The sequence below is a fragment of the Plasmodium gallinaceum genome (assembly GCF_900005855.1).
Source record: "Plasmodium gallinaceum strain 8A genome assembly, contig: PGAL8A_v1_108, whole genome shotgun sequence".
Lineage (NCBI taxonomy): Eukaryota > Apicomplexa > Aconoidasida > Haemosporida > Plasmodiidae > Plasmodium > Plasmodium gallinaceum.
This window is the reverse complement of record NW_021628228.1, coordinates 367,555-388,270: the sequence shown is the minus strand read 5'-3', so window position 1 is coordinate 388,270 and position 20,716 is coordinate 367,555. Positions and strand designations below refer to the sequence as shown.

Genomic DNA, 20,716 nt, shown 5'->3' with positions numbered 1-20,716 from the left:
ATAAAGAAATCCTGACTACCTTTATAGGAATATAAAAATATATTTTATGATTTTTTATATTAAAAGCTACTAATTAAAATTTTATACTATAGAATCAGTTGCTTAGAAAAAAGAAATAAATTTTTGTAACTATATTTTTTCATATTTAGATATGTTTAAAAAAAAAAAAAAATTTCAAAAAGAAACTCATAAATTTCGTTTTACAAAATATTTATCAAGCATAATTTACCATAATAAAAAATGATAAGTAATTTTTCATTATTGTAGATTAATTATTTTTATATAAATTTTAATATTAATGTTTATTATAATATAAAATTGGTATTTTTTTTTTTTTTTTTTTTTTTTTTTTTAAATCAAATTTGAATTTATTTTTAAGTAGAATAAAAATAATGAATTCATTAAAAAAAAAAAGTATGTTTAAGAAATGGTTAAATTTTTATTATCTAAAATTTAAGAAAATTTTTTTCATAAAAAATATTTAATAAATTTTTTTTTTTTTTTTTTTTCTAATATTTTAAATAAATTATTATTTCATTGTTTTTCATAAGTAATTTTTTTTTAATATTATTTTTATTATAACATTGTTTTTTAAATATTTATTATAAGGAGATAAATTTTAAGTTTAGAATTTTGAAATATAAAAAAGAATATTCCATAATAAAAAAAAAGTAGATTGTAATTCAATGGAGGGTGACTATGATAAAATATTAGTGATCAATTTTGGGACTCAATATTTTCATCTAATTATAAAACGTTTAAATAACATAAAAATATTTAGTGAGACGAAAGATTTTAATATTGACTTAAAAGATATAATAGATTTAAATATAAAGGGAGTTATTTTATCAGGGGGTCCCAAATCTACCATTGAACCAGGATCTCCTCATTTAAAAGATGAAGTATTTGAATACTTTTTAAAAAACAAAATCCCAATTTTGGGAATTTGTTATGGTATGCAAGAAATAGCATTAAAAATGAAGGGAGAAGTAAAAAAATCCAAGAATTGTGAATATGGTTCTACAGATGTGCAAATAATAACAACAGAAAATGCACATGATGATAGATATAAGAATTACAAATTAATGGATAATTGTGATTTATATGATAACATAAATGATAAAAAAATTACTGTATGGATGAATCACACGGAAGAAGTATCAAAAATTCCTGATAGTTTTTATTTAACAAATTCTAGTGAGAATTGTTTAATTACATCTTTTTATGATAAAGAGCATAATATTCATGGGGTTCAATATCATCCAGAAGTGTATGAATCACTTGTAGGTGAACAGTTATTTTTTAATTTTGCTTATAAAGTATGCAAATGCAAAAAACAATTTGACCCTATTAGATATCATGAATTAGAATTTAAAAAAATTGAAAAGCATGCACATGATCACTACGTTATAGCTGCAATGTCTGGTGGAATTGATAGTACTGTTGCTGCTGCTATTACATATAAAATATTTAAAAATCGCTTTTTTGGTATTTTTATAGATAATGGATTATTAAGAAAAAATGAAGGAGAAAATGTATTTTCTTTTTTAAAAAAACTATTCCCTGATATGAACTTAACAAGAATAAATGCATCAGATAATTTTTTAAAAAATCTAAAAGGAGTAACAGAACCAGAAAAAAAAAGAAAAATTATAGGAAAATTATTTATTGAAGAATTTGAAAAGGCAGTCACAAATATGAACATAGATGTTAATTATACTTATTTATTACAGGGAACTTTATATCCAGATGTAATAGAAAGTAAATGTTCCAAAAATATATCTGATACTATTAAAACTCATCATAACGTTGGTGGATTACCAACAAATTTAAAATTTAAATTATTTGAGCCTTTTAGATATTTATTTAAAGATGATGTTAAAAAATTAGCTCAAGAATTAAATCTCCCCAAAGAAATCATAAATAGACATCCATTTCCAGGACCAGGTTTAGCAATTCGAGTTGTAGGAGAAATAGATGAACATAAATTAAATATCTTAAGAGAAATAGATGATATTTTCATAAAAGATTTAATACATTATGGTTTATATGATGAAATTAATCAAGCATTTGCCGTATTACTAACTACAAAATCAGTAGGAGTTAGAGGAGATGCAAGATCATACGAATATGTGTGCGTCTTAAGAGCAGTTAAAACATCTTCTTTTATGACTGCTAATTGGTTTAAAATTCCATATGATATATTAGAAAAAATTTCAACTCGTATATTAAGTGAAGTAAAAGGAATTAATAGAGTTTTATATGACATTTCTTCAAAACCTCCTTCAACAATAGAGTTCGAATAATGAAAATAAAAAAAAATAAATTAAAATATAATAATGAAAAAATAAAATTTACATAAGATACATAACAAAATTTTTTTAAATGTTTTAAAAATTAATTAAAATTAATTTTAAAACTTCTTTAAATAAATAGTATTCCTTTGTTTAAAAATGTTTTATGTACACTGTTTTTTATATTATTATTATTTTATTCAAAATATCTAATTATATATATATTTATATGTAATACTTATATTTTTATATCTAGATTTTAGTTTTAATAACTAAACTTATCATTTTATTAATTAAATGTTTGGACGAAAGTAAAAATATTTAATATTCACAGAAAATAATATTCCAATTTTTATATTTAAATATATTAGAATTTTTATAGAATTATTAATATATAATCTAATAAAAAAAAAAAATTCATTTTTTAAATGTAAATAACTATTTTTATAGTAATTTTAAAACATTATCTTTTGAAAAAGCTATTTTCTTAATAATATATTAATACTAATGGCACTTTTACTTAAAAATTATGTTATTATTACTAATAATAAATACTTAAAAATACAAAATTATATTCATCTAATTAAATACAATTTGGAACACATAAAAAGATAAATTTATATAAAACACTAAAAAAAAAAAAATTTTAATTTGAATTTAAGAATTTTTGCTTACTATATAACTATAGAAAAAAAAAAAAAATTTAAGTTTTTTTCTTTTCTTTTATTTCATATGAGAAAATACATTAAGAATTTGTATTGTAAGGAATGGTTATGTATTTTTACACTTTCAAATAACAGTGTCGTTAAAATCTTGAAAAAAAATTTTATTTTAATGAATGATATTATAATTTTTATTTTTTTTAAAACTTTCAAAATTTATACATTAATATACAACTTAAAAAATTCTTATATTTTTTAAATATGTTAACTTTCATTATTATTTATGAATTAAATGTTTGTTAAAATTGGGATATACATCAAGTGTGCAATTGTAAAAAACAATTTATGTGTATATATTTAAACTTGAAAATTTAGAAAAAAAATTTCTTTTTCTAAATTAAAAAAAATTAGAAGAAAAAAAAAAAAATAAGAGAAAAAGAAAGAGTAAGAGAAAGAGAAAGAAAATGAAACAATGAAATGAAAAAAGATAATTAAAATGAAATAATTTTTTTTTTTTATTTTTCTTACATTGTTGATTTATTTTAATACGTATACATCTACAAGCACTATAAAAAGAAAATATAAATACAACTTAAAAGAAATATGTTATTCTTATAATTTTTTTTTTAATTTTTTTTTTTTCAACATTTTAAATTAAAAAAAAATTATGATACATTGAAAAGTATATATATTTAAAATTATTTCAATTTTTTTTTTTATATTTTTTATCAATAAAAGGAAAATTACTTTTTATAAAATAAATATTACATTAAATAATATTATAATATATTGTATAACATAATATAAATATTTATTTATTCTAATATCATTTATTATATGTAAGAATACAGCACTTTAATATTTTTTTTTTTTTTTTTTTTTTTTTTTTTTTAATTATTAAGATCATAATCTTATTCAGACTATTTCTACAAATAGCGTATATACAGAAAGGAAAAAAGTGCGTCATAGAAAATGTATTAATGCAATCATTGCAATTAAAAAAAAAATGTAAACATTATAATTTTATACTTGTAAAATTAATAATAAGTTTAAATTTTAATAATTATTTCTTTTATTTATTTATAATAAATGTGTAAGATTAAAATAAGTAATAATGTTTAAAGAAAATTTATTTTAATATTCATATTTTAAGAATAATTTCTATATATGAAAACTTGAGAAATTATTTATCTTTTAATTACCTGAAATATAAAAATAATTTTAAAAAATATATATTTTAATTTTTTTATATTTTAATATTTTATTTTTTTCCTCATTTCTTGAAACTTCATAAAATATAATTTTTTTATTTAGGTATGCACCTTAATCTTATATTCGTGAATATTTGTTTTTATCTACTTATATAACTTATTTTATTAAGATTTTTATCTTATATTTTTTTTTCATAAGTATATTTGTTCATTTATACAAAAACGTTTTTTATATTTATCTAATTATTTATATATTTTTTTGTTCTATTTTTTTTTTTTTTTTAAGACAGATATATTATTATTATTATTATTATTATTATTATTATTATTATTATTATTTTTATTTTTTTTTCTCTTTTTTTAAAACATGAATATTGACAAAATAAATAATAAACAACTTTTAGATAGCCTTGAATGTTGGAATTTATTTAAAAAACCAAAATATTTAATTGAGGAAACAAATGAAGTTACAAATAAATGCGACGAGAAACAATTAGAGCACTTATTTTTAAAAAGATTAAACTTTGGAACAGCTGGTTTAAGAGGTAAAATGGGTGTTGGATTTAATGCAATGAATGTTATTACTATAATGCAAACTACTCAAGGATTATGTACTTATTTAATGAATACATATGGTGTAAATTTGTGTAAAAATAGAGGAATAATATTTGGTTTCGATGGAAGATATCATTCAGAATCTTTTGCCCATGTAGCTGCAGCTGTTTGTTTATCAAAAGGATTTAGAGTTTATTTATTTGGACAAACTGTTGCAACTCCTATTTTATGTTATTCTAATTTTAAGAAAAATTGTTTATGTGGGGTTATGGTAACAGCTTCTCATAACCCTAAATTAGATAATGGTTATAAAGTGTATGCTGCAAATGGAGCTCAAATAATACCACCAGTAGATAAAAATATTGCCACTTGTATATTAGAAAATTTGAAACCATGGAATGATGTTTATGAATATTTAAATGAAGACTTTTATTTAAAGGATACTTCATTAGCTGAAGATATTTATTACGAAATGTATGATTCTTTTATGTATGATTTAAAACATGAATTTAATTTTAATTGTCATCGAAATTCACGTACTAAATTAGCTATAGTCTATTCACCTATGCATGGAATTGGTAGAAAATTTGTTCAAGGTATTATGCATGTAGTTGGGTTCAATAATCTACTAACTGTACCACATCAAGCTTTACCAGATGCAGATTTTTCTACTGTCTCATTTCCGAATCCTGAAGAAAAAGGAGCTTTAGATATGGCTATTCAATTAGCTGATGCAGTAAATAGTCCTATAATAGTAGCTAATGATCCAGATGCAGATAGATTTGCGTGTGCTGAAAAATTTAATAATAAATGGAAGATATTTTCAGGGGATGAATTAGGAATATTATTTGCATATCATTTAATGAAACAATATGAAAAAAAAAATATAGATAAATCTAAACATGTATTTATTTGTACAGTTGTTTGTTCAAGAATGTTAAAGAAATTATGTGAAAAATATGGATATCATTATGATGAAACGTTGACAGGATTTAAATGGTTAATTAATAAAGCCATAGAATATGACAACAAAGATTATACTACACTATATTGTTATGAAGAAGCTTTAGGTCATGCATTAACACGTCATGTTAGGGATAAATGCGGTATATCTGCTTTAGCTTATTGGATAGAAATAGCTGTTTATTTATATGAAAATAATTTAACGTTTCACGAATATTTAGAAAATGTTAGAAAAGAAATAGGATATTTTGTTAGTAATAATGGATATTATATTGTTTTAGACCCTAACGATATTGTAAGTATTTTTAATGAATTTAGATGTAATGGAACTTATAAAAATGCTTTAGGTTCCTATAAAATTGTTCACATTAGAGATTTAACGACAGGATATGATTCTTCAACACCTGATAAAAAATCTTTAATTGCTGCAACACCTGATTCTCAAATGATCACCCTCCAATTTGAGAATACAGCCATTTTAACTATAAGGGCAAGTGGAACAGAACCAAAAGTAAAATGGTATGGAGAAATTTCCAGAAGTACTTATGAAGAAGCTAGAAGAGATATTGATGAACTTATAAATAATGTTATGGATTTATTTATGCAACCAAATAAATATAACGTCAAGAAAAATTAAAAAACAATAAAAAATACTACATAATATATAATAATATAAAAAAAAAAAAAAAAAAATAAATGTCTCAATAAAAAATAAAATATCATAAAATGTAGCATAAGATTTATATAATTTTTTCCATAAATGCAATAAAAAATTATAAAAAAAAAAAAAGATATAAATAATTCAAACTTAAAATTATTTATGCATAGTTTTAAAACAGTTTTTTTTTTTATTTTTTTTTTTTTTAGTGATTTAGATATATTATTTAAAAATATTAAATTATAATATATATTTTTAACATTCAAAGTAAAAATTTATAGATATTTTATAAAATGAAAAAATCATAATATTAATAAAAATTGATATTCTCAAATTACTAAATAAAAATTATCATTACTTATTATATAAACCTTCATAAAAGTATTGTAATAAACCAATAAATCATCATATATAAAATTTTCTGAACTAAAAAAAAAAGTTATTACAATACATTGATATCTTATATATATTTTATCTTTTTTTTAAATATTTTTTTTTCATGTTTTAAATATTTTCTTGAGTTATTAAAAATTACATCTTATTATAAATGCAAAATGTGAAATAACATCTTCTGTAATCATAATTAATCAAAGAGTTCAAAAAAATTTAATATACGTTTGTATATGTTAATAAATGCACAATATTCCATTTTTAACATAAGAAGGAATTAAATAAAAAAAATAAAATAATTTTTTTTTTAATATCGAGATAAAAATTTTGGAAAAATAGATAAAATTAATAAAGAAAAAATGTTTAATATTTTATATATGCATATAAAAATTTTTTAGTTTTATAATTATTTAGTAATACAATTTATATAGATAAATAAAGATAATGTATTTTTAAAAAAAAAAAAAATCCCTTAAAATATTTTGCTTTATGCTGTGGAAAATGTTAAAAAAAAAATTTTGCTAAAAAAATATTAAATTTTTAATTATCTTGTCGTAAAATTTAAATATGTAATTGCTTTTCATAATATTACTGTTTTTTAAAATATCTTTTAAATTAGCTGATATATTGTAATATATATCTTTTTTTTTATTTAAGTAAATCATAAGATACATTGAAATAAATTTCTACAGATTTTTGAAGAAGTTTACATAATTATTAAAATTATTTCATAAATAAAAATAATATATTTTTTATTCATAAATATTTTCCATATTTTTATAATTATATAAAAAAAGAAAAATGATGAAAATCCCAAACAAGTAGGAAAAAGATTAAAAAAATAAGAAAATAAAAATGAATAGCATCTTTTGTATTAGATATATTTTTTTTTTTTCCATCTTCCTCAAAAGTCTTATGAAATTAATATTATGTCTATATAGAAATCAAATCTTACAATAAATTGCATTTATATATATATATATATATAAAATTTTATATATATATATTTTTTTTTTAATTTTAAAATATAACATTTATTTTTTATATAGTCCAGGAGCAGGTGAAAACGCTCTTGAACCAATATACATAAAGGATGATGATGGATATGATATTGATGCATTTTTAGTACCTGTTCATTACAAAGTATAAAAATATTTTTAAAGAATAATTTTATGTTTCATTTTAATTTATTGAATTTGTGTTTTATTTTATATATATGTTATTTTATTCTTTTTTTTTTTTTTTTTTTTTTTTATGTTTAGAATTATATTACAAAAGTACTAATTCCTAATGGTGTATTAAAAAATAGAATAGAAAAATTGGCTTTTGATATAAAAAGAGTATATAAAAATGAAGAATTTCACATAATTTGTTTATTAAAGGGATCAAGAGGTTTTTTTAGTGCATTATTAAAATATTTAAATAGAATTCATAATTATAGTTCTAGTGAATCTTCAAAACATTTATATGTAGAACATTATGTAAGAGTGAAATCATATTGTAATGATAAATCTTTGGATAGATTAGAAATAGTTAGTGAAGATTTATCATGTTTAAAAGATAAACATGTTTTAATTGTAGAAGATATAATAGATACGGGAAAGACACTCTTAAAATTTTGTGATTATTTAAAAAAATTTGAAGTGAAAACAGTAGCAGTTGCATGTTTATTTATTAAAAGAACACCTTTGTGGAATGGATTTAAAGCAGACTTTGTTGGATTTTCAATACCAGATGGTTTCGTTGTTGGTTATAGTTTAGATTATAATGAGATTTTCAGAGATCTTGAACATTTATGTTTAGTTAATGAAGAAGGTATAAAAAAATTCAAAGATGTAAAAATTTAAGATACAATTTTCAATTATTTTAATTAAACAATATTATGAAAAAAGTTTTTTAAAAGGAATTATAAATATAAAAAATTGAGAGTTTTAAAATATATTAAAATTTGATAGCAAAAAATTATCAAATTTTTATAATTTACATAAACATCAAAATATTATAATTCAGAGGCACAAATATTTTTTAATTCAGACCTATAAAAAATGTATAGTTCTTTTAATTTTTAAAAATACAAAAAAAAAAAAAAATATAAAAATAATACAAAAATAAATAAAAAAAAAAAAATTGAAAAAAAGATTAATTGTAGAAAATGCATAAAAAATAAATATCACTGCAAAGAGATTTATATATATATATATATATATATATCCCTTAGAGATAAGTCCCATTTTTTATTAAAAAAAGAGAAATTTTTGAATGAAATAAATTATATTTGTTTGATCATAATTTTACAATTGTTTTATATTTTTATTTAATTATAAAAGTATAAAAAAAAAAAAAAAAAAAAAATGAATGAATGAATGATATTTATTAAGTTTATTATAAAATACATATTCTTAATATATGAAAAACCTTATTTATGAAAGAAGAAATATTTACATTTTTAATTAAAACCATCTATTGTTTTATGATAATTATAAATATTCTAAACTAAAATATTTATTAATTTTTTTTTTTTTTTCTATTAAATTTTATATGGAAAATTGGAGCATTTAACATAATAAAAAAATAATGTATCATACATTGACATATTTTATATAGATTGTCCTTATAAAAATTTTTATTTTTTTAAATATTTTAAATAATTATAATTCTTTTTTTTTCAACTTTTATATAATTTCATCATATTTTTTTAAGATTTTCTTAATTATTTTCATAGAAAAACTAGATCACAAAAAAGATAACATATTTTTAAAAACACGAAATAGTTGTATTTTAAAAATATTTTCAAAGAAAATATAAAGAAAAAAATTTCATAAAAGTTTCCCTTATACCTTTTATTTTTTGGAAAATTTATATTAATAAATCTACAGAGAAAAAATATTTTATGAAAAAAATCAAAAACTGTTAGTTTCCTCTATTAAAATAAATTTATTTTTTGTGATGTCGTTGTACATTTAAAAAATATCTTTCATTGACTTGCTTTAGTAAACTTTTTTCATATATTAATTTTTTTTATTATTGTCATTTATATTATAAAATAGAGATGATTTTTTTTTTTTTATATATAATAATAAAAAAGAAGAAAAATAAAATATGTGAATTGTTCACAAATTCATAAATACATAAAGCTAAAAAGTATTCTATTGATTATTTTTTCTTATCTAAATAATATAGGGAAATATAAATATCATATTTAATCATTAAAAAAATCATCACTTTTTTTAATAAATGTTTGAAACATTATAAAAGAAATTTTATTTATATTTTTAATCTTTATATAGAAAAATAGCTACAATATCTTAAAATTTTTTTATAACTTTTTAACTTTATAATAAAATCAAAAATGTTATGGAGATAATACATAATGTTTTTTTTATTTTCGTAATTTCATAAAATCATAATAAGAAGAATAAGACATACATTTTTACGTTGATTTTAAATGAAATTTTCAACTTTTAATTTTTATTAAAAAAAAAAATATACAAAGTTAATTAATCTAAAAGAATGCAATAGAAAAAAAAAGAAAATTTATATTATAGTTTAAATTATTATCAAAACATATATATCATAAAAGTAGGAATAAAAAAATTTTTTTGTGACATTAATATAATGAAGTAATTTATATTCATTTTCCAATACAATAATAATAAGAATGATACTAAAATAAGTATAATTGTAATAATATATTGTCCATTAAGAGGGATTTACAAAAATAATTTTTATCATAATATGTATTCATTCTTCCTTTTTATAAGTTATTACAACTTTTATTCTATTTCTTTTCTTATAGAAAGTAATATTTGTACATACGTTTAAAGAATAATTATTACTGGATCAAAATTTTAAGAACATATTAAAATATTTTAATATATTATAAAAATGTTAAAATAATTCTAAAATAATATAGCATGAAATTTTTATAAATAAAAATAATATAAAACATCAGAAATGAGAATAAGTATGATAAATTAAAATTATTTTTATGTAGAATATAAAAAGTTAAAGTAAAAATAATAAAAACATAAAAATACTAAATAAATTCTATAAATAATTATATTTTCTTCCATTACATATATTAAATTTAAAATTTCACTTTTGTATAAAAATTAACTAAATATTAAATTCTAAATGTAACTAAATAATAATAATATTGTTGATGTATAAATCTCCTCAGAACATCTAAAATATATATAGAATTATAATTATTTCTATAATATTTAACTAAAATATTAAAAAAAAAAGAGATAAAATGTTTCTATCAATATACATATCTACGTTATAAATATCAATTATATATATATACATTCACTATAATTTTTTTTTCAATTTCAAATTTCTTATTATTTCAATAAAAATTACATTAATAAGAAATAAATTTTTAATTATTTTATTTAAATTTTTCATTTCTACTTTTATTTATATATACTAATAATCTTTTTTTTTTTAATAAACTAAAAAATTGAATTTCCATATTCTGTTATATATTAAAAGACCTTATATTTTATGATCTGATTTATCTGTAACGGTAGAAATGTTAATAATGCTTTAAATATGAAAAAGAATAAAAAATAACATCAAGTATAAGAAGAAAAAAGATCATTTAAATTTGGTGTTATGAATATATTTGGACAATGTGTTAGATAAAATTTTAGAGTTATATAATAATCTTTGTTAAGGAAATTACATATAAATATTTAAAAATATAAGATTGTGAATTTCTTTTTTTATAAAATTTATGCGTAGTCTTTATAATTTTTATAATAATTTATTAAGTATTAAGAAAAAAAAAATATTTAAAAAAAAAAATTAAAAAGAAATATATAAAATACACAATTTAAAATTTTTTATATACTAAAAATTTTTTTTTAAATTAATAATTGATCTAATTTGTAAAGTGAATTTATTATATAAATCTCATATACATAAATATTTATCAGAAAATTAATTTATACGTATAATTTTTAATTAAAATAAAAAAAAAAAAAAAATTAAAGTTTATATAGTTTAATCTTTTATAGAAATTTAAAAATACTTATATTAAAAAAAAAATATCATACCCATTTTTTTTTTTTTTTTTTTTTTTTTTTTTTTTGTACGTGCTAACTTTCACATAATTTTTTTTAATAAAAAAAAAATTAATAAAAATTACATTTTATGAAATATATACTTAATAAAAGATAAAAAGATTTTAAGGTAATTGTATAAATTAAAATGTATTTTTATTTTAGCAAAAATTTCTTTATATTTAAACTTACAGAAGGGATTATATTATATTAAAATTGTTTGTATTTACTAAAATATTTTTATACAAATAAAACAAAGAAAAAGAAAAATATTGCATTAAAACGTCATAAAGAAAACTTACTTATTGACTTTATTAATGTTCTTATAAGAATTATTATAGTTATCTTCCTGTTATTTTTGTTTTAATATAATACTTAAAAAGTTTATTTTTAAAATTATTAATTATTTAGTTAATATATGAAGCAAAAAAAATAATATATTTTTTTTTTTTAATTTAATATTTCAGAACCTCTATTTAAAAAAAGAAAAAAAAAAAAAAAAAAATTATAAATTTAATAATGAATTAAGTCGTACAAATATTTAATTACAAAGATGTCTTTGCATAAAGAAATTTGTAAATACATTATAAAATGTGGAAATAAATCAGTACCAAAAATTCAATATGAGGCAACAAAAAAAAAACCATGTAAAATAACTGACTTTTATAGAAAATATATTTTCCCATATTATTTTAAGTATATTAGAGCACCTTTTGAAAGATGGCAATATTGTGCAACTACTAAATTTTTAAGAGAGCATGGTAACATTAGAAAATAAATATATATATTATTTTAGTAGAATCAGAAGTTATAACAATTAACGAAATTTATATATATATATATAAAGAAGAATAAAACAAAATAAATAAAAATTGGCATATAAAAATATATCTAACTAAATTAATTTATAATACCCTTTAAAAATATATAAACTTTTTTTTTTTTTTTTTTTTTATAGGATTAATGTATGACGATATGTATAGTGATAAAGATCCTGTTATTGAAAGAGCTTTATCTTTATTACCAAAAGATATACAAATAAAAAGATATAGAAGAATGTTAAGAGGAACTCATTTAAATTATTTAAGGTTGTTATTACATCCATCAGAACAAAATTATGATCCTTATATACCATATCTAGCACCATATATAGAAGAAGCAAAATTTCAACTTCAAGAAGAAGAAGAGTTATTAGGTTATCACCCATATGATAGAAGGTTATATTCGGGAGGAACTACTGGATTTGGAGATTTAGAACCAGGATTACATTTTCTTGTTTCAATACCAAATGTATATGGTGCAGCTATTCCACATATGAAAAAAAAATAAAAGATACATATTTACACATTATGCATATATATATATATATATATATTAACTAATACGAATGAAATACACAAATAAATTCATGAAGATATACACATATTATGTATACACATAAAAATATAAATACACATAAATATGTGAATATAAATATGTGCATATAAATATGTGAATATAAATATGTGAATATAAATATGAGAAATTATACAATTATATACAAATGTACGTTTATATTTTAATATATAATGAAACATTAAAAAAACTAACTTTTTTTTTTTTTTTATCCTTTAACTATATTTTTTATACAAATTAAAAATTTTTTTTAATGTAAAAAGTTTTAAAAAGAAATGTATTTTTTAAATTATTAAGATATAACAAAAAAAGAAAAAAAAAAAACAAAAAAAAAAAACTGAAAAATATTAAATAAGTATTTTTTAAAAATTAAATAAAAATATATATATATATATATATATATATATATATATATATATATATATATATATATATATATATACACGTATAAATATATTCTTGTATGAATATGTATTTATATTTTTTTAAAAACTATCAATTAAAATCTTAAATATTTATTTAAATTATTTAATACATACGACAGCTATTTTTTATTAATCCAAATAAAAAATATTAGAAATGATAACAAAAAAAAAAAAAAAAAAAATTAATATACATAATCTTTAAAAACAAACATAACAATAATAATATATTAAACAAAAGAAAATTAAGAGAATGAAAAAAAGTGAAGAGAGGTCTTTTCAAATAAATATGTTTAATATTTTTATATGAGGTAAAATGTTAACTTTTTTAGAATGAATATTATTAATATAAATATGATTATTATGTGATAAAAATTCAGGACGTAAAATTCTAAAATTTAAGACACTCAAATTTTAATTTTTTTTTTTTTTTTTTTCTTGTAAAAACTACTTTTCTTGAACATAAATCAATTTGCTAATTTTTGAATTAAGTACAATTACTGTCATACCTAATTTTTGTAATGAGAAATATAAACTTTGACATTCAGAACCAATATCTTTTAAGTAAACATTTTTTGATTCTATCTTTATATATTGAGATGATAACTTTGATTCTGGGATAAATTCTAAAATTTTCAATATATGAGAACAAGCAATTTTTAGGAAACTTAATGATTTTTCCTTTAAGTAAATATGAATTAAAAAAAAAAAAAAAAAAAGAATATTAGTAAATAAGCTTCAATAAAAATTTATTAATATAAAATGAATGAAGAAAAATTTTTTTATATTAATATAGAATTTTATAATGATATATTTATCTAATTTACTATATTTTTTTTTTTTTTAAAGAGAATATAAAATGCAATTATATTAGTATCATATTTTATTTATTTTTATGATAATGAATTAATAAAATTACCAGTGAATTGTTTGTTGAAAGAATTTCATCAGTTAATGTTTTATATGAAGGAATGAAATTTCCATCTCTATCATGAGTACCATATTCCAACAAATTGCTTTTAGTGATATTTTTCTCAACAGGTGTATTTTCATCTTTTTTTTTTATATTACTTTCATCATTATTTTTTTCGCTAGAATTCTCTTCTTCATTTTTTTTTTCGTTTGAATTATCTTCTTCATTTTTTTTTTCGCTTGGATTCCCTTCTTCATGCTTTTTTTCTGTTGAATTATCGTCTTCATGCTTTTTTTCGTTTGTATTATCTTCTTCATGTTTTCTTTCTGTTGAATTTTCTTTATTCTTTTTTTCACTTACATTATCTTCTTCATGTCTTTTTTCATTTGAACTATTTTCTTCATTTTTCTTATCATTTGAGCCATTTTCATCATTTTCTTTCTCTTTTTTTGAATTACCATCTTTATTATCTTTTTCTTCATCATTTTCTTTTTTTGTCATAAGAAAACTATAACTTCCATTTTCTTTATTATTTAAGTGATTTATATCAAGTGATGTTACATTTTTTTTTCTTTTGAAACTTATAAATTTAGAAGCTTTAACTTTTTCAATCCATATTTTGAAAATACAAATAATTAAAAAAACAAATAACTTTTTCATTATTAGACATATAAATATATTATATATTTTTAATTGTGCATTAATAAAATAATGGTAAATAATTATGAAAAATATATATTTTTTTGTATTATCACAGGAATTCTTATTTTATAGAGAAATATTGATACTATATTTTTCTATTGTTTTTTACAATATGAAAGAGTATTTTTGTATTTATATAAAGTTACATTTTATTAAGAATTTTTTTATTTTAATTATCTAATTTTACAAAAAATTTTTTTCTCTTTTTTCAATAAGGATTTATATTGAAAGAAGTTATTTTAATATCTTTGACTTCATTTGAAAGTTCAAATATTAATGGACAATAGTCAATTTTTAAAACACAAGAAAAATCTTAAAACTAGATATATTCTATGTATCTTAAAAAAAAAATTAAAAAAAGAAATAAAAATATTTTTATAATGTAACTGTTCTGTTGTGGTAATTATGTGTGTGTTATAAATTTAATATTTTGAATTTTTTTTTTTTTTTTTTTTTTTAATGCTGTAAGCAGGTGCATCAATTTTCGAAATATTTAATCTATACATTTAAGTTTATAAAAAAATATTAGAATAAAAAATATATTATTAAAGTAATAATAAAATAATATCTTTAATAATAACTAACATGCTTAATAAATTGATAAGTTTTCCTTAATGTATTTTTAATTAGTTTCATATATAATTTCACTAATTTTTTTTAAATTTATTTTTATTTAATTTTTCTATATTTTATGCTTTATTTTAATTTAAATACATAAAAAAAAAAAAAGAGAAAATAATACAAAATAAAATGAAAATAAAATAAAAATAAATAAAAAAATAAATATGCATAATATATAAATATATATATGAACAAACAAATAAATGAAAGAAACACATATTAAAAAAAAAAAAAAAAAAAAAAAAAAAGGGAAAAAAAGATAAATTTACAAAATTATAATTATAAATTTTCAAAGTAAAATGACACAGTAATGTAAGAAATATAAAATAATTAAAAATATATTATATATAACATTCTTACTTTTCCTTAATCTTAAATTTTGTAATTTATTTTTAAAAAATATAAGAAATATTATAAATAATGAGCTATATAAATAATTTTCAAAGAGTATTATATGCATCTAGGTTTATGAGAGTATTTGGTAAAATATAAAATATAAAAAATATTTAATTAACTATTAATTTATTTATTTTCCCATCTTCATTTATTATTATTTAAAATTAATTTCAGTATTTTTATATTTCTATATTTAGTTTATTATTTCTGTATTTATTTTACTATATATACATATATATATTATTGATTGAATATTAATTTAGGTAAGTTCAAAAGAGCACAATTAAGAGAAAAACCACAAAGAAAAATAGGGCCATTTTGTAACCCTGTAAAAAGATTAGTGAGATTAAAAGAAAAAGAAAAATTATTTTGTGAAATTGGTCTACCACGCATAATTCCTAGAGCAAAAATAGTAACAAAAGAAAAAATCTTAGAAGCAATAAAACCACCAAATGTTAGTAAAGAAGTTTTAGATAGAAGATTAGAATTTTTATTATCAAATGAAAGTGTATATCAACAAATGTATAATAAAATGTATAATGGTATTACTCCTTATCAATGTGAATTATATATGTGGGAACGTCAGATGAGAGATTTACGAAAAATTTATAGAGCACAATATTTGCATAAATTGAGTGAAGTTACTAATGAAGAAAGAGTTAAACAATTGAAGTTATTATTACAAACGAAAGAAGATAAAAGAAAAAGAAGAGAAAATATAAGAAACAGAATATTAGAAGATAAAAAAAGAAAAGCTATATTAAAAGATCGTTTAAATTTAGAAAAAAAAGTTACTCAATCAATTTTATTTAAAAGACAATCTAATAGAAAGAAGCAAAATATTTATTGGTTGATGAAATTGCAAAAGAAAAGTGAGTATTCAGATTCAGATGATTTAAAAAAAAAAATAGAGGAAAATATTGATGAAAATAATTTATTTAATCGTAATATTTCTGTAAGTAGTTTATATAAGGATTTAGGGTATGAAGTAAAAGAAGAAAAAAATGATAACATGAAAATATTTAAAGTGGACAAAATTTATAGAGAATTATTAGAAGAATCCTTTGAATTTTTAGATGAAGATGAAGAACAATTTGAAGAAAATTTACAGGAAAATGATGAAAATATTACACATAAGCAAAGAGCTCATATTTTATATTCTTCTTTTACAAATGAAGAAAAAATAAAACTTCTTGATGATAAAATAGCAATTCTTTCAAAAAAAATTGAAGAAAAATCATTTGCAAAAGGGATAGAAAATAATAACATTATGTTTTATATTCAATTAAAAGATAAATTAGAAGCGGCAAAGCAAGCATTTTTAGAAAAAAACTATTTAAAAAATATAAATAAATCTGAATAATAAAAATATATTTGTATATATTTATTAATTTTTTTTTTTTTTTTATTATTTCTCTATTTTCATTAATATTTTTATAATAAAATAATAAATATATTTATCAATAAGTTTATCATTTAATTAAATTTATTATATTATTCTGTATAAATTGATTTAAATTCAAATATTTTTATTGAATTATTTAATTTAAATTTGTTATTTAACAAAAATTTTATTTTTTTCAATATTTTTTTGTATAATTTTAATATAATATTTTTTTTCTTTTTCATATAATTTTTAAAATTCAATTTTTTAAGGTATTAGTAATTTTATTTATTTTTTTTTGATCTTTTAAAATTTTGTAACCTTATAATTATTTAACTTTACTTTTTATTATAGGAGATAGGTTTTCTTTTAATTATAAAAATAAATCATAAAAATATATCATAAAAATATATCATAAAAATATATCATAAAAATAAATCATACAAAAAAAATTTAACATTTAAAGAAGTTAATATTTAAAGAAGTTAATATATAATATCTAAAAACATAATGTATACTAGACAATCAAATATGTTATTTTTTACTTTTTAAATACTTCTATAAAATAATGAATATTCATATTATTAAATAATATTTTTTATTTTTTTTTTGTGTATACAATTTTTATTATTTATTCAAATTTATTCCAAATATAAGCATTCGCTAGGATAATGTGAATATGAATATTTTATGTGTGTTTTTTAATTTTTCATATATATATATATATATATCATTTTAAACTTTATAATTATTCTTACAACTTTATTGTATAAATAATAAGATATATATATACTTTATTAAAGAATGTTGTTATGATGTTAAAATATATTACTAAAAAAAAAAAAAAAAAAAAAAAAAAAAACCTTTATAAAATAAATTTAAAAAAATTTGAAATATGAAAACTTCACAAATTATAAATAAAAATAAGAAAGATATGGAAAAATTAAGAAAAGAAAGAAAAATAACAAAAAAAAATTATTAAAACAACTGTAATATTTATTACTAAAATATTTCATCTGTAAATAATAATTAAACAAATAGAATTACGATAAAAACAACTAAATAATAAAACACAAAAATAACAAGAAAAATAATAAAATATAAAACAAAGAAAATTTCTAATATATTTGTGTAATATGAAAAATGTTGAATAATAAAATATTAATAAGAATATATAATAAAATAAAAATACTAAAAAAAAAAAAAAAAAATGAAAAACTAAAAAAAAATAATACGTTATATATGTAATACAAATATCAAAAACACCCTATAATAATCCTAGTAATTTTAAAATTTAAATAAAAAAATTAACATATTAAAAAAAAAAAAAAATATAAATTATATCAATTTTAAAATACGAACAATAATACACATTCTTGAAATTATTTATTTATTTTTTTTTATTTTTATTTTTTTTTTTTTTTTGAGAATCCTTATCATTGATTAAATCTAATAAATTAATACTTACTGAACCCGATCCTATAGAAAATTTTTCTTCTGTTTTTTTAATAGTTTGAATTTGACTTACATTATTAATATCGCATTTTGTTTTAGCTATTTCAAGAAAACTTCTTTTAGGTAATTCGTTATCATCGTTCTTTGTATTTTTTATTTCAGTATTGTTAGATGAAACATTTTTGTTATTATTTTTTATAATATTTTTTGTATCATTTTTTTTTGAGTTATTTTTCTTATTTTTTTTATTCATATTTTTTCCAATATCTTCGCTATATTCAATAGGGTAATTAATTTTATTTGAATTAATTTTAATTAATTTTTTTCCTATTAAAAAATCATCATATTTGAACAATGTATCATCACCAAATTCTCCATCTAAATATTTTTCTTCTTTTGTATCATCATAAAAACTACATATAATTCATTAAAAAAAATTCATTATACAAATTAATATTCGTAAGTAAAATGTTAATAAAAATTATAATGATATTAAAAAGATAACAAAATTATATATTAATATTACTAAAAAAAAAAATTTTACTCCTATATATATTTTTATGTACATTTTGTAATATATATTTTTTTTTAAATTATTATATACTTTAATGTATTAGAGTAAATATCATTTGAGTTATATTCTATATTTATTTTGTTACTAGATAAATTCCAGTAACTTTTTTCTTTTCTTTCAATTTCTTCTTCCTATAAAATTAAATGCATATAAATATGTAAATAAATGTTCTTTTTCTTTTTTATTTTTTTTTTTATTTAATTACCGCTAAATATTTAAAGTGATTTTCTTCTTTTTTTTTTTTTTTCAAAATATTAATGTGCTTGGCTTTTCTTATAGATATTTCTTTCTAGATAGAATAAATTAAAGTTAAATATATAAATGAATGAATTAAAACAAAATAAATATTTCAATGTAATTTAAATCACCGAAAAATGATTTTTTGTTTTTTCAGATAACATGTCATCTATAAATAAAAAAAAAATATAAATATGCATATGTATATACAAAATTAGAAAAAGTGAAAAGCAAAATAAAATTATATAAGAAAAAATATTTTTCCAAAAGAATAAATATATTGTCCTAACCTAAATTTAAGGAAACAAACACAACATTAACTCCTAAAGGTAAATGAGATAAAATACAATACCTATAATAAAAAAAAATAGTTAATTGTTAAAAAAAAAAAAAAAAAAAAAAAAAAAAAAATTTATATAATTTTAATTATAATACTTTTTTCTCATTTTTTCATCTAGTTCAAAGGAATCAATGTACGTAATTTTTTTATTATACAAAAATGTTGGCAATTCATTCATGTTATAATCATATTCATAAAATAGTAATCTAATAAAAAAAAGCAAAATATTCAAAATATAAAAAGTAAATAAAAATATATAAGTAATATTAACTAGGGTATATAATTTTATCTCATTTTTAACTTTAATATGAATGGATCTAAATATATACATTGTCCATCTATACATTGATAAAAATATATTTCTGTAAATAAATTCAATAAGATATTTTTATAATATAAAATAATTTATATTCAAATATATATTTATATATATATATATATATTTTTTTTTTTTTTTTTTTTTTTTATATTAACG

The 20,716-nt window shown here is 17.1% G+C and overlaps 7 protein-coding genes across 7 annotated transcripts in view; 5 read left to right on the top strand and 2 right to left on the bottom strand.

Moving 5' to 3' along the window:
* Positions 1-686: 686 nt before the first annotated feature.
* GMPS (GMP synthetase, putative) lies at positions 687-2,306 on the top strand (the record flags this gene model as incomplete). The annotated part of the gene is made up of 1 exon (XM_028670232.1): positions 687-2,306. One exon carries the CDS (start codon positions 687-689, stop codon positions 2,304-2,306), a length of 1,620 nt encoding a protein of 539 aa, XP_028527005.1.
* Positions 2,307-4,534: 2,228 nt separating this feature from the next.
* Positions 4,535-6,322, top strand: PGAL8A_00388700 (phosphoglucomutase, putative; the record flags this gene model as incomplete). Its single annotated transcript, XM_028670231.1, has 1 exon — positions 4,535-6,322. The coding sequence occupies one exon, from the start codon at positions 4,535-4,537 to the stop codon at positions 6,320-6,322; it is 1,788 nt and encodes a 595-aa protein (XP_028527004.1).
* Positions 6,323-7,534: 1,212 nt separating this feature from the next.
* HGPRT (hypoxanthine-guanine phosphoribosyltransferase, putative) lies at positions 7,535-8,580 on the top strand (the record flags this gene model as incomplete). Its single annotated transcript, XM_028670230.1, has 3 exons — positions 7,535-7,554; positions 7,783-7,876; positions 7,996-8,580. 3 exons carry the CDS (start codon positions 7,535-7,537, stop codon positions 8,578-8,580), a joined length of 699 nt encoding a protein of 232 aa, XP_028527003.1.
* Positions 8,581-12,355: 3,775 nt separating this feature from the next.
* On the top strand, positions 12,356-13,131 carry PGAL8A_00388500 (ubiquinol-cytochrome c reductase complex subunit, putative; the record flags this gene model as incomplete). The annotated part of the gene is made up of 2 exons (XM_028670229.1): positions 12,356-12,563; positions 12,761-13,131. 2 exons carry the CDS (start codon positions 12,356-12,358, stop codon positions 13,129-13,131), a joined length of 579 nt encoding a protein of 192 aa, XP_028527002.1.
* Positions 13,132-14,066: 935 nt separating this feature from the next.
* On the bottom strand, positions 14,067-15,192 carry PGAL8A_00388400 (conserved Plasmodium protein, unknown function; the record flags this gene model as incomplete). The annotated part of the gene is made up of 2 exons (XM_028670228.1): positions 14,067-14,300; positions 14,539-15,192. 2 exons carry the CDS (start codon positions 15,190-15,192, stop codon positions 14,067-14,069), a joined length of 888 nt encoding a protein of 295 aa, XP_028527001.1.
* Positions 15,193-16,275: 1,083 nt separating this feature from the next.
* On the top strand, positions 16,276-17,614 carry PGAL8A_00388300 (conserved Plasmodium protein, unknown function; the record flags this gene model as incomplete). The annotated part of the gene is made up of 2 exons (XM_028670227.1): positions 16,276-16,336; positions 16,515-17,614. 2 exons carry the CDS (start codon positions 16,276-16,278, stop codon positions 17,612-17,614), a joined length of 1,161 nt encoding a protein of 386 aa, XP_028527000.1.
* A 1,411-nt stretch (positions 17,615-19,025) lies between these two features.
* The window catches only part of PGAL8A_00388200 (E3 ubiquitin-protein ligase, putative), a gene marked incomplete at both ends in the record, with an annotated part of 4,456 nt that continues 2,765 nt past the window's right edge, over positions 19,026-20,716 (bottom strand). The window contains 7 exons of the mRNA XM_028670226.1: positions 19,026-19,503; positions 19,695-19,795; positions 19,870-19,953; positions 20,033-20,070; positions 20,192-20,253; positions 20,337-20,447; positions 20,543-20,603. Of these exons, the coding sequence (XP_028526999.1) occupies positions 19,026-19,503; positions 19,695-19,795; positions 19,870-19,953; positions 20,033-20,070; positions 20,192-20,253; positions 20,337-20,447; positions 20,543-20,603 (935 nt within the window). The remainder of the gene's footprint in view (positions 19,504-19,694; positions 19,796-19,869; positions 19,954-20,032; positions 20,071-20,191; positions 20,254-20,336; positions 20,448-20,542; positions 20,604-20,716) is intronic.